Below are 13,111 nucleotides of genomic sequence, written 5' to 3' on the forward strand. Positions count from 1 at the left end.
GAGAGACATAGATAAGCTGCAGAGCTGGGCTGAGAGGTGGCAAATGGAGTTTAATGGGGACAAGTGTGAGGTGATTCACTTTGGTCAGAGTAACCGGAATGCAAAGTACTGGGCTAATGGTAAGATTCTTGGTAGTGTAGACGAGCAGAGAGATCTCAGTGTCCAGGTACACAGATCCTTGAAAGTTGCCACCCAGGTAGACAGGGTTGTTAAGAAGGCATACAGTGTTTTAACTTTTATTAATAGAGGGATCGAGCTCCGGAACCATGAGGTTATGCTACAGCTGTACAAAACTCTGGTGCGGCCGCACTTGGAGTATTGCGTACAGTTCTGGTCACTGCATTATAAGGAGGATGTGGAAGCTTTGGAAAGGGTGCAGAGGAGATTTACTAGGATGTTGCATGGTATGGAGGGGAGGTCTTACGAGTAAAGGCTGAGGGACTTGAGGCTGTTTTCGTTGGAGAGAAGAAGATTGAGAGGTGACTTAATAGAGACATATAAGATAATCAGAGGGTTAGATAGGGTGGACAGGGAGAGCCTTTTTCCAGGTATGGTGATGGCGAGCACGAGGGGGCATAGCTTTAAATTGAGGGGTGATAGATATAAGACAGATGTCAGAGGTAGTTTCTTTACTCAGAGTAGTAAGGGTATGGAATGCTTTGCCTGCAACGGTAGTAGATTTGCCAACTTTAAGTGCATTCAAGTCGTCATTGGACAAACATATGGACGTACATGGAATAGTGTAGGTTAGATGGACTTCAGATTGGTATGACTGGTCGGCGCAACATCAAGGGTTGAAGGGCCTGTACTGCGCTGTAATGTTCTATGTTCTAAGTCCCAGAGGAGACATAGCTACTCTCTCACTAAAGAGAGAAGACCACTATTGTGTTGAACCTGAGGGTCACCATTGCGTAGGGAAGGTAGAGTAGGAGGAATCATCATGGTGATCCCAGTCAATGTGGGAATTGACAGTGCTGTTTGGCATCATACTGCATCACAAAACAGCCAACTGAGTTGTCTGGCCTAATGCCAATTCTGACTGAAAACAATGAAACTATAATGTAGACAATATCAAATACTAATAATATTGCCCATAAGACTCATGCTTTCCTCAGGTCAGTCAGCTTTTTGGCTTGCATTAGCACAATAAATCCCATCTTTCTTTGTATATGCTTGGAAATAGGAGTACCCCATCATCCCATGGAGAGTTATATGGTCATAGAGATGCACAGCAAGGAAACAGACCCTTCGGTCCAACCCATCCGTGCCAAACAGATATCTAAATTCATCTGGTCCCATTTGCCAGCACTTGGGCCATATCCCTCTAAACCCTTCTTATTCATATATCCATCAGATGCCTTTTAAATGTTGAAATTGTCCAGCCTCCACCACTTCCTCTGACATCTCATTCCATACAGGCACCTCTGCGTGAAAACGTTGCACCATAGGTTCCTTTTACATTTTTCCCCCTCACCATAAACCTGTGCCTTCTAGTTTTGGACTCCCCACCCCAGGGAAAAGATCTTGTCTATTCACCCTATCCATGCCCCTTGTGATTTTATAAACCTCTATAAGGTCACACCTCAGCCTCCAACGCACCAGCCTATTCAGCATCTCCCTTTAGCTCATAGCCTCCAAACCCGGCAACATCTTTGTAGATCTTTTCGGAACTCTTTCAAGTTTAACAGCATCGTCCCTAGAGCAGGGAGACCAGAATTGCACATAGTATTCCGAAAGTGGCCGAAACAATGTCCTGTACAGCCGCAACATGACCTCCCAACTTATTTATTCAATGCACTGACCAATAAAGGCAAGCTTTCTTCACTACCCTGCTCCACTTTCAAGGAACTATGAATCTGCACTCCAAGTTTAGTATAAATGTACAATATTACACAACATAACAATACATGAATTTCAAGAATACGAACTGGACTAACCCAAAATTTCCTTTCTTTCTATTTGGAAAGTTTATTGTATAACCAAAATAAACTTTTTCCTCCTTAGCTGCTTGCTGCTACTGCTTTACTACTCCTCTCTCTGCAGTTCTCTTTCCTCTTTCTCAGTTCCTATTTCTCTTGATCACTCTTTCTCGAACCTCCTCATTCCTGTCTTCTTGATCCTCATACGTTTGTATCTCTCTCTTTCATTCTGTACTTTGTTTATTTTTCCTTATCTGCTTTGATTAGTTTCTTTCATTTTTTTTATTTCTGTGTCATTGGTAGAGTTGAGTATCTTCAAACTTTCTTTAAAATTTAGTCTGTATCCATGACCAGAAAAATACCTGGCGCGATCAGATCCCATTGCAGTCAGTACTTGTAGCCTTGTTTGTATGTTCACCTTATGTTGTCCAAAGCCCCACGATAGCACCCTTTATTCTCTCCACTCCGATGCCAACTCCCCATACAAACAACTGCTTTGTCTAAGTATTTTGTGAATTTTCTTACAAAACATGAAAACTGAATGTTAAACACAATCACAAGTTGACTAGATTCAGTTTCTCAACAATAAAAGATACAATAAAAGTAAGCACCAGTGATGGCAAACACTGGATTGAGGGTACACAATTTATCCTCAGGAATTTGAACAACTTGTATTTAAAAAGATAATATGATCAGTGACAAAGCTCTGCATTTGGGACCAGAAATTTATGCCACTCAGGGAAGAAAGGTTACATTGATGTGGAAAATTGCACCACCAACACTTGAGATGCAAATTACAAACTAAAGGACTTGAAAGGAAAATAGAAGAACAAGGCAAATTTAAACTTACCAGTGAACACCAAATATCCAATCACAAACACCAAAAGTACAGTATAGCTATAATATTCAAAAAGTACTATAAAGATGAATAGATTATAGAATAACATATGTGAACTGCAAACATGAAAATAATTCTTACTGACAGTACCTTTAAAACAGGTTCTGATATTTGATCTGGTTCAAAGATCAGGGATTTTGAACATATCTTCAGGGAACCTTTAAACATTCTGCAACAAACAAATTAAAAATGCTGGTGTCCACATAAATACATCATGACAGATATTTAATCATACTGAACTCAAATCTAAGCATTTCCTTTTGATGTACAGAAACTAGCCCATTGGAAACAATGCAATAAGTCTTTTTAAAAAAATTAAACAATCCACCCCCAATGGAAAGCATTGCTAGAACATGGATATACAGTTAATGAAATAAAAATGTAACTGATACAGACAAAATTAAACACAATGGAACAGTAGTAGACTTGCCAACTTTAAGGTCATTTAAATGGTCACATATGGATGAAAGTGTAATTGTGTAGGATAGATGGGCTTCAGATTGGTGCAACATCAAGGGCTGAAGGACCTGTTCTGCACTGTAATGTTCTATAAAAAAAAGCAGTGTTGCTGAGTGCATTGCGACTTTCGTATATAATATGAATACAGAGCACAAGGTGTTTGCTATAATTATTGCTCAGTTGGCTGGACTGCTGTCTTGTAATACAGAGTGATGCCAACAGCATGGATTCAATTCCCACTCTGCTAAGGTCATCATGAATGTCCCACCTTCTCAACCTCTCCCTTCATGTGAGGTAACCCTCAGGCTAAACCCAACACCAGTCATCTCTCTCTGATGAAAGAGCAGCCCTACGGTCCTCTGGATCTATGGCTGCTTTACCTTTAATAAAAACCAAAACTAACCAAGTTCAGCTTCTTACAAAATGTCAATCATTTCAAGAAAATAAACATCAACTCGGACAAATAACTGACTGAGGCACACAATACTTTACAATTCGGAGATGCTGGTGTTGGACTGGGGTGTACAAAGTTAAAAATCACACAACGCCAGGTTATAGTCCAACAGGTTTAATTGGAAGCACACTAGCTTTCGGAGCGACGCTCCTTCACCTGATCACAATCACCTGATGAAGGAGCGTCGCTCCGAAAGCTAGTGCTTCCAATTAAACCTGTTGGACTATAACCTGGTGTTATGTGATTTTTAACTTAATACTTTACAAGATAGGGAAAAGGATCTCACTAGATGTGAACTTTTTACTTATTTTCAAATGTACACTACAAAGAAAGTTTGACATCAATGTTAAAAATGGTATCTTTTTCTTATCCAAAAATAATCCATAAATGATTGAAGACATGCCACCAGTACTGGCAGCCCTCTCCCAAGTGATCATTCATCATGAGTAGCAATAACAGCAACAGTGGTCTCAACTAACATTCATCTGCAGCCAGTCCCAGCAACTAGATGTCAATCCAAAAAGTGACAGTGCTGAACCTTCTCCCAAATCGATATTGAAAGACGTCAATTGTGGCAATTTTCCCACTTTTTTAGTGCAGAATTTAATTATTTTCAATTATGGGTTAAAGTATTTGGCCTTTAACCATTTGGATCAAAGTCTAGAAATTCAACTCAGATCCTAGCACACAGTATGCTTAAAACTAAGGAATGTTCCAATTTGTAACAAATTTCAGGGAGCATTAGTCTCCACAATGCATGCTATTTTTTTTCTTAGCTTCAAATTAACTGCTTTACAGATCATAGTTATACTTCACACAGCCTCCCAATTGCCAGGCAACCAGTAAGCTGAGACATTTTAACTCTCCTGCTTGAATACATACACAGTCAGAGGCAGGTATCACTTACACAATACAATAAGTTAAATTGACATTTCAAGATTCCATACAGTACCTTTCTTCCCCTTTGTTGTTGATAAATACATGATAAAATGTGTGATGGTCAAAGTAATATTCTTCAAGGTCAAGCATCAGCAGAGAAAACCTGCTCAATGTGAAAAAAAATAAATGTGAACCGGGGATCTAAAAGAAAGTTATACCCAGACTATACATTTGTGTTTTTATTTAGCAGTTACAAAGTACAGCTCTTAAGATTTGTACACAATTTACTTACACAGTAGGTGACTGCAGTTTTCAAATCAAACACACAAATCAAATACGCAGTCTTAACATCTCAGCTTTAGACCAAATGTCTCTCACGTGCGCACACATGCGACAGAGTATCAAGCATACACAATGAAGCAAAGAAAACTCTACCAAGAAGTCAAGTACATATACAACATAACTATCATAAGAATCCTGGAAAATTTAGCACAATTACAGAGCAAAGATGGAGATGAACTGTTTCTGTTCCCATCCACTCGCCCCACAGAAATTTATATGCAATAATTTACACCAGCTTTAGACTGAAGCTCTGATGTATGTAAATTTCCTCAATCATTTGCACATTCCCCTATTACTTCCCCCAAAACCCAAATCAGGTAATTACCATCGTTTGGCTCCAAATCTATAGACCAGAGCATGTATATTCCTGGCACTTAAACCCGTTCCTAACAGCATAAAGTTACATGAAATGTATTGGTGGAATCCAAAGTCACTATTTTTGCTCTTTAAAAAGAAATCCAAAAATCATGTTAAATGAGACTTGCAAAGTCTTTTCTACAAAATTTCAAACCTTTATCACATCAGATACATTAAAAACAGAAAAACTATAACTACATTTTTAAAAAAAATGCAGTGTTTAATTCAGATGAAGGACAGTTTGATGCCTTCAAAAGTTAATATTCATATCATTAAGAGGTACCTAAAGAAAGAATATGGCATATGAACTATGATTTTATTTTATTAGATTAGATTCCCTACAGTGTGGAAACAGGCCCTTCAGCCCAATAAGTCCACACCGACCCTCCAAAAAGCAACCTACCCAGACCCATTCCCCCCTGACTAATGCACATAACACTATGGGCAATTTAGCATGGCCAAATCACCTAACCTGCACATCTGTGGGAGGAAATCCATGCAGACACGGGGAGAATGTGCAAACTCCACACAGTTGCCCAAGGCGGGAATTGAACCCGGGCCCCTGGCGCTGAGGTAGCAGTGCTAACCACTGAGCTACCATGCCGCTCATGAACCCAATCTTAATGTCCTAATTTTTACTTACTCTACAGTGGACCTGTTAAAATGTATTTACTGGATATATGTATGTGCCCATCCCTTACTGACCTCGTACTGAGTCACTTGCTAGATCATTTTAGAGGCAGTTAAGAGTCAAACACATTGTTTTGTGTCTGGACTCACATGTAGGTCAGACCAGATAAGGATGGCAGCTTGACCTGCCTAAAGGACATCAGTGAGCCACATGGGTATTTACAACAATCATTATACGGGCACTGGTAGACTAGCTTACAATTTCAGATTTTTATGGAATTAAAATTTCAACATTTGCCACAGTGGGGATTCAAACCCATGTCACCAGGACATTAGTCTGGGATGCTGGATTCATAGTCAAGCGACATTACCACTACACTGCTGCCTCCCTGATCTACAGTAGGCAACAAAGACTCTTAAGTCATTTCTGTATAATTTGCTCGCTGTTTAACTATAGTCATCAGAATGCTGAAGATGCCGGGGCAAGGTTAAGGCACTCAGTTAGCTGACTGTTGACACAGTGGATCAGTGGGTCATCCAAAGCTACAGACAACAAATTATAGGGACATAAAAGCAGGAATAGAGCAATTTAGCCCCATAGATCTATGTTGGCATTCAACCAGATCATGGTTGATCTGCAACCATTTATCTGCCTTTGTCCTACTTTCTGAATACCTTTGGTTAACAAAAATCCAGAAGTCAGATTTAAAAATAATAAATGATCTAGCATTCTACCACAGTTTGTGTAGAAGTGTTTCCTAACAGAAAATAAACATGAAGGGGGTCCCCAAAGCCTCCCTGAGAAAGTACACTATCCCCACGGTTTCGTGGGAACCTCTTGCCCAAGACTAACCAAAGCTACTTCTATGAAGAAATCAAACATTTCGAGCAGGTCTGACAAACCCAGGTATAGACAAACAAACAGAAGCAGCACAAGGAAAAGCAAGCAGCCTACCCACCCACATCCTCAAACATCACCTGTCCCACTTTAGGCAGGGTCTGAGGATCCAACATTCAACAGTTTCGATTCCTTCCAGAGGGGAAGTCAGTCATTCCAGATTTCAAGAGACTAAGGAGTTAGAAAACATCTAATGTGGTTCAAAAACAAAAATTGCAAGCGGAACTCAGCAGGTCTGACAGCATGTGTAGGATGAAAGCAGAGGTAACATTTTGAGTCCAGTGACCCTTCGCAATACACAAGTTTCGCAAAGAGTTCAATAGCTCCATCTTTAACTTAGTCTCTGATCTGAAGGTTGTGGAGTATAACCACCTGATGAAAGAGCAGCGCTTCAAAAGCTAGTGCTTCCAAATAAACCTGTTGGACTATAACCTGGTGTTGTGTGATTTTTAACTTCGTCCACCCCAGTCCAACACCAGCATCTCCAAATAATTATTCCATGATGGCAACTTAAACTTATATAATATAGAAAATGTTGAACCTATTCAGACAAAAGCTGACAAGTGACAAGAGGAAGCAGTAAGAGGAATGAAAGAATAATTGAAAACATAGGTAGCAATGCGGTGGCTGTGAAAATGCCTACTGAGAAAATTAAAGTTACAAGTTGCATTGGCAAAGATTAGGGCAGATACATTTCAATGAAGCAGTTAAGTCCAGGAGCCATAAATTGCAAGTCAATCCTCCGATTCTGACGACAAATAATCAATGGATCCCTACAGTGTGGAGAGAGGCCATTCAGCCCATCGAGTTTGCACTGACCCTCCAATGAGCATCCCACCCAGACACCCAACCTATCCCCACATGGGCAATCCACCTAACCTGCACATCTCTGGACTGTGGGTGGAAACTCACACAGATACAGGGAGAACACGCAAAGACTAGACAGACAATTGCCCAAGGCTGAAATTGAACCCAGATCCCTAGCACTGGTGATAACTGCAGTGCTAACCACTGAGCCACCAAATAACTCATGGCTGGACATCAGTAAGATGACTATTACATTACAATACTGGCAGCTTGCATGTTTTCTAAAAAATGTAAGCTCTCCTAACAGGATTCAGTTGTGTAAGCACTGCATCATTGAGATACTTGTCCAACTAGTCATACTATAATTCAATTTTGAGCTTTAATTGTTATCAGCAAATTATTTAACTGTATTTCAAACAGAATTTTTTCCATAGCGATAAAGAGCATGAAGTTTATTAAAATTCCTGAAAGATTGAAAGAAAACTAAAGCCCTGTGGTCAATCTAGCTAAGAGAGATTATTAAACTGAGCATCTGCCTTGTCTCTATGGCTCAAGTTATTAACGAGATACACATTATGATCCATGACTCACATTCTCTGCACTCATAAATAAATACATTTTATGACAAGGATGGTCTATCTTTCAAACCATTGTGTTGATTTTGTTCAAATAAACGTAGTGAATAACTGAACAAAAAACAGGAAAACAAGATTGTAACAAAAAAAAAAGTCTGGAGGAGAGGAACGTTTCCTGTCCCAATTACCAGATGGATTAGAGCTGGGAATGAGCTGAAAATGTGTTGCTGGAAAAGCGCAGCAGGTCAGGCAGCATCCAGGGAACAGGAGAATCGACATTTCGGGCATAAGCCCTTCTTCAGGAATGAGGAAAGTGTGTCCAGCAAGCTAAGATAAAAGGTAGGGAGGAGGGACTTGGGGGAGGGGCTGTCAGAAATGTGATAGGTGGAAAGAGGTCAAGGTGAGGGTGATAGGTCAGACTGGGGTGGGGGCGGAGAGGTCAGGAAGAAGATTGCAGGTTAGGAAGGCAGTGCTGAATTCGATGGATTTGACTGAGACAAGATGGGGGGAGGGGAAATGAGGAAACTGGTGAAATCCGAGTTCATCCCTTGTAGTTGGAGGGTTCCTAGGCGGAAGATGAGGTGCTCTTCCCCCAACCGTCGTGTTGTTGTGGTCTGGCGATGGAGGAGTCCAAAGACCTACATATCCTTGGTGGAGTGGGAAGGGGAGTTGAAGTGTTGATCCACAGGGTGGTTGGGTTGGTTGGTCCGGGTGTCCCAGAGGTGTTCTCTGAAACGCTCCGCAAGTAGCCGGCCTGTCTCCCCAATATAGAGGAGGCCACATCGGGTGCAGAGGATGCAATAGATGATGTGTGTGGAGGTGCAGGTGAATTTGTGGCGGATATGGAAGTTTCCTTTGGGGCCTTGGAGGGAGGTGAGGGGGGAGGTGTGGGCGCAAGTCTTGCACCTCCTGCGGTTGTAGGGGAAGGTGCCGGGAGTGGAGGTTGGGTTGGTCGGGGGTGTGGATCTGACGAGGGAGTCACGGAGGGAGTGGTCTTTACGGAATGCTGATAGGGGAGGGGAGGGAAATATATCCTTGGTGGTGGGGTCCGTTTGGAGGTGGCGGAAATGACGGCGGATGATACGTTGTCCATGGAGGTTGGTGCGGTGGTAGGTGAGGACCAGTGGGGTTCTGTCCTGGTGGCGGTTGGAGGGGCGGGGCTCAAGGGCGGAGGAGCGGGAAGTGGAAGAGATGCGGTGGAGGGCATCGTCGACCACGTCGGGGAGGGGGGGAAATTGTGGTCCTTGAAGAAGGAGGCCATCTGGGTTGTACGTTTTTGGAACTGGTCCTCCTGGGAGCAGATGCGGCGGAGTTGAAGGAATTGGGAGAATGGGATGACATTTTTACAGGGGGCAGGGTGGGAGGAGGTGTAGCCCAGGTAGCTATGGGAGTCGGTCGGTTTGTAGTAGATGTCCGTGTTGATTCGGTTGCCTGAGATAGAAATAGAGAGGTCAAGGAAGGGGAGGGAGGAATCTGAGACTGTCCAGGTGCATTTGAGGTCGGGGTGGAAGGTGTTGGTGAAGTGGCTTCGTAGGATATGTGGAACAGTCCATCTTCCGTAACTTCACTGGCCCCACCCCCCACCTTTTCCTCCACTACATCGATGACTGTATCGGCGCCGCCTCGTGCTCCCACGATGAGGTTGAACAGTTCATCCACTTCACCAACACCTTCCACCCCGACCTCAAATTCATCTGGACCAACTCAGATTCCTCCCTCCCCTTCCTTGACCTCTCTATTTCTATCTCAGGCGACCGAATCAACACGGACATCTACTACAAACCGACCGACTCCCACAGCTACCTGGACTACACCTCCTGTCCCCTGTAAAAACGCCATCCCATTCTCCCAATTCCTTCAACTCCGCTGCATCTGCTCCCAGGAGGACCAGTTCCAAAACCGTACAACCCAGATGGCCTCCTTCTTCAAGGACCGCAATTTCTCCCCCCGACGTGGTCGACAATGCCCTCCACCGCATCTCTTCCACTTCCCGCTCCTCCGCCCTTGAGCCCCGCCCCTCCAACCGCCACCAGGACAGAGCCCCACTGGTCCTCACCTATCACCCCACCAATCTCCATGTACAGCGCATCATCCGCCGTCATTTCCGCCACCTCCAAACGGACCCCACCACCAAGGAAATACTTCCCTCCCTTCCCCTATCAGCATTCCGTAAAGACCACTCCCTCCGTGACTCCCTCGTCAGATCCACACCCCCCACCAACCCAGCCTCCACTCCTGGCACCTTCCCCTGCAACCGCAGGAGGTGCAAGACTTGCGCCCACACCTCCCCCCTCACCTCCCTCCAAGGCCCCAAAGGAAACTTCCATATCCGCCACAGATTCACCTGCACCTCCACACACATCATCTATTGCATCCGATGTGGCCTCCTCTATATTGGGGAGACAGGCCGGCTACTTGTGGAGCGTTTCAGAGAACACCTCTGGGACACCCGGACCAACCAACCCAACCACCCTGTGGCTCAACACTTCAATTCCCCCTCCCACTCCACCAAGGATATGCAGGTCTTTGGACTCCTCCATAGCCAGACCACAACAACACGACGGTTGGAGGAAGAACGCCTCATCTTCCGGCTAGGAACCCTCCAACCACAAGGGATGAACTTGGATTTCACCAGTTTCCTCATTTCCCCTCCCCCCACCTTGTCTCAGTCAAATCCATCGAATTCAGCACCGCCTTCCTAACCTGCAATCTTCTTCCTGACCTCTCCACCCCCACCCCAGTCTGACCTATCACCCTCACCTTGACCTCTTTCCACCTATCACATTTCCGATGCCCCTCCCCCAAGTCCCTCCTCCCTACCTTTTATCTTAGCCTGCTGGACAAACTTTCCTCATTCCTGAAGAAGGGCTTATTCCCGAAATGTCGATTCTCCTGTTCCCTGGATGCTGCCTGACCTGCTGCGCTTTTCCAGCAACACATTTTCAGCTCTGATCTCCAGCATCTGCAGACCTCACTTTCTCCTCAATGGTAAATAGTAGACAGTCATTTTAACAAAATTAAAAATCACACAACGCCAGCTTATAGTTGAACAGATTTATTTGGAAGCACTAGCTTTCGGAGTGCTGCTCCTTCATCAAGTGATTGACAACCACCTGCTGATGGAGCAGCACTCTGAAAGCTAGTGCTTCCGATTAAACCTGTTGGACTATAACCTGGTGTGTGATATTTAACTTTGTACACCCCAGTCTTTCACCAGCTCCACAAAATCATGACTTTAACAAAAGCTTGTTTTTTGTTTTTAAATTGCAATACCAATTAAACAAAAGTGTGCAAGAAACTCTGAAATTATTTAAACCTACAAACCCAGGATGAAGTAGTCATAAGGAGATTTAAACAAACTGATGCTGATGCAAGTCTGACACCAGGGACCTCCTGAGCAGAGAACACAGCCACACTGACCTGGAGAGAGCCCCCCCACCCCCACAACAACCCCAAACCCACACTGACCTGGAGAGAGCCCCCCCTCCCCCCCTTCACAACAACCCCACACCCACACTGACCTGGAGAGAGCCCCCCCACCCCCACAACAACCCCACACCCACACTGACCTGGAGAGAGCCCCCCCCTTCACAACAACCCCAAACCCACACTGACCTGGAGAGAGCCCCCCCGCCCTCACAACAACCCCACACCCACACTGACCTGGAGAGAGCCCCCCCGCCCTCACAACAACCCCACACCCACACTGACCTGGAGAGAGCCCCCCCCTTCACTACAACCCCACACCCCAACCCCCACCATAATTCTATCGCCCCCAGAGCTGACCGGAAGCATCTGGAGTTCACCCGCTGAGGCCCAGGCCCAGGCCCCGCGGGAGGGTGTCGCCGGGCCCAGGTCTCGGGCCTGTTAGTGTCAGCAGAGCCGGGGACTGGAGTGAATCAGCAGCAGGCAGTGCCCGGGCCCGGGGCCGGGTCCCCTGTGCTCACCTCTCCCTGCAGCGGAGCAGCTGCTGCTTCTCCACGAAGGCCATCGGGAGGCGACAACACACCGGGCCCACAGCCCGCGGCCGGACACGGGATCAAACAGCACCGTCCCCTCCCCCACAAACACACACCAGGCCCCGGCACAGGGACCGCCCCCCCGGGCACGGGGACCGCCCACCCGGCACAGGGACCGCCCCCCCCGGCACAGGGACCGCCCCCCCGGCACAGGGACCGCCCCCCCGGGCACAGGGACCGCCCCCCCGGCACAGGGACCGCCCCCCCGGGCACAGGGACCGCCCCCCCGGCACAGGGACCGCCCCCCCGGGCACAGGGACCGCCCCCCCGGCACAGGGACCGCCCCCCCGGGCACAGGGACCGCCCCCCCGGCACAGGGACCGCCCCCCCGGGCACAGGGACCGCCCCCCCGGCACAGGGACCGCCCCCCCGGGCACAGGGACCGCCCACCCGGCACAGGGACCGCCCCCCCGGCACAGGGACCGCCCACCCGGCACAGGGACCGCCCCCCCGGCACAGGGACCGCCCCCCCGGGCACAGGGACCGCCCCCCCCGGCACAGGGACCGCCCCCCCGGGCACAGGGACCGCCCCCCCGGCACAGGGACCGCCCCCCCGGGCACAGGGACCGCCCCCCCCGGCACAGGGACCGCCCCCCCCGGCACAGGGACCGCCCCCCCGGGCACAGGGACCGCCCCCCCCGGGCACAGGGACCGCCCCCCCCGGGCACAGGGACCGCCCCCCCCGGCACAGGGACCGCCCCCCCGGGCACAGGGACCGCCCCCCCCGGGCACAGGGACCGCCCCCCCGGGCACAGGGACCGCCCCCCCCGGCACAGGGACCGCCCCCCCGGGCACAGGGACCGCCCCCCCGGCACAGGGACCGCCCCCCCGGCACAGGGACCGCCCCCCCGGGCACAGGGACCGCCCCCCCCGG

General features: G+C 47.3%; 1 protein-coding gene across 1 annotated transcript in view; it reads right to left on the reverse strand.

Moving 5' to 3' along the window:
• nsmaf (neutral sphingomyelinase (N-SMase) activation associated factor) overlaps positions 1-12,307 on the reverse strand; it is a 106,753-nt gene extending 94,446 nt beyond the window's left edge. The window contains exons 1-3 of the mRNA XM_087985894.1: positions 12,166-12,307; positions 4,683-4,772; positions 2,908-2,986 (exon numbers count right to left, since the gene is read on the reverse strand). Of these exons, the coding sequence (XP_087842020.1) occupies positions 2,908-2,986; positions 4,683-4,772; positions 12,166-12,209 (213 nt within the window). The 5' untranslated portion in view covers positions 12,210-12,307. The remainder of the gene's footprint in view (positions 1-2,907; positions 2,987-4,682; positions 4,773-12,165) is intronic.
• Between the last annotated feature and the right edge of the window lie 804 nt (positions 12,308-13,111).

This window comes from Chiloscyllium plagiosum, unplaced genomic scaffold (genome assembly GCF_037043375.1).
Source record: "Chiloscyllium plagiosum isolate Xiang-an unplaced genomic scaffold, Cpla_swu_hap1 HiC_scaffold_4, whole genome shotgun sequence".
Taxonomy (NCBI): Eukaryota; Metazoa; Chordata; class Chondrichthyes; order Orectolobiformes; family Hemiscylliidae; genus Chiloscyllium; species Chiloscyllium plagiosum.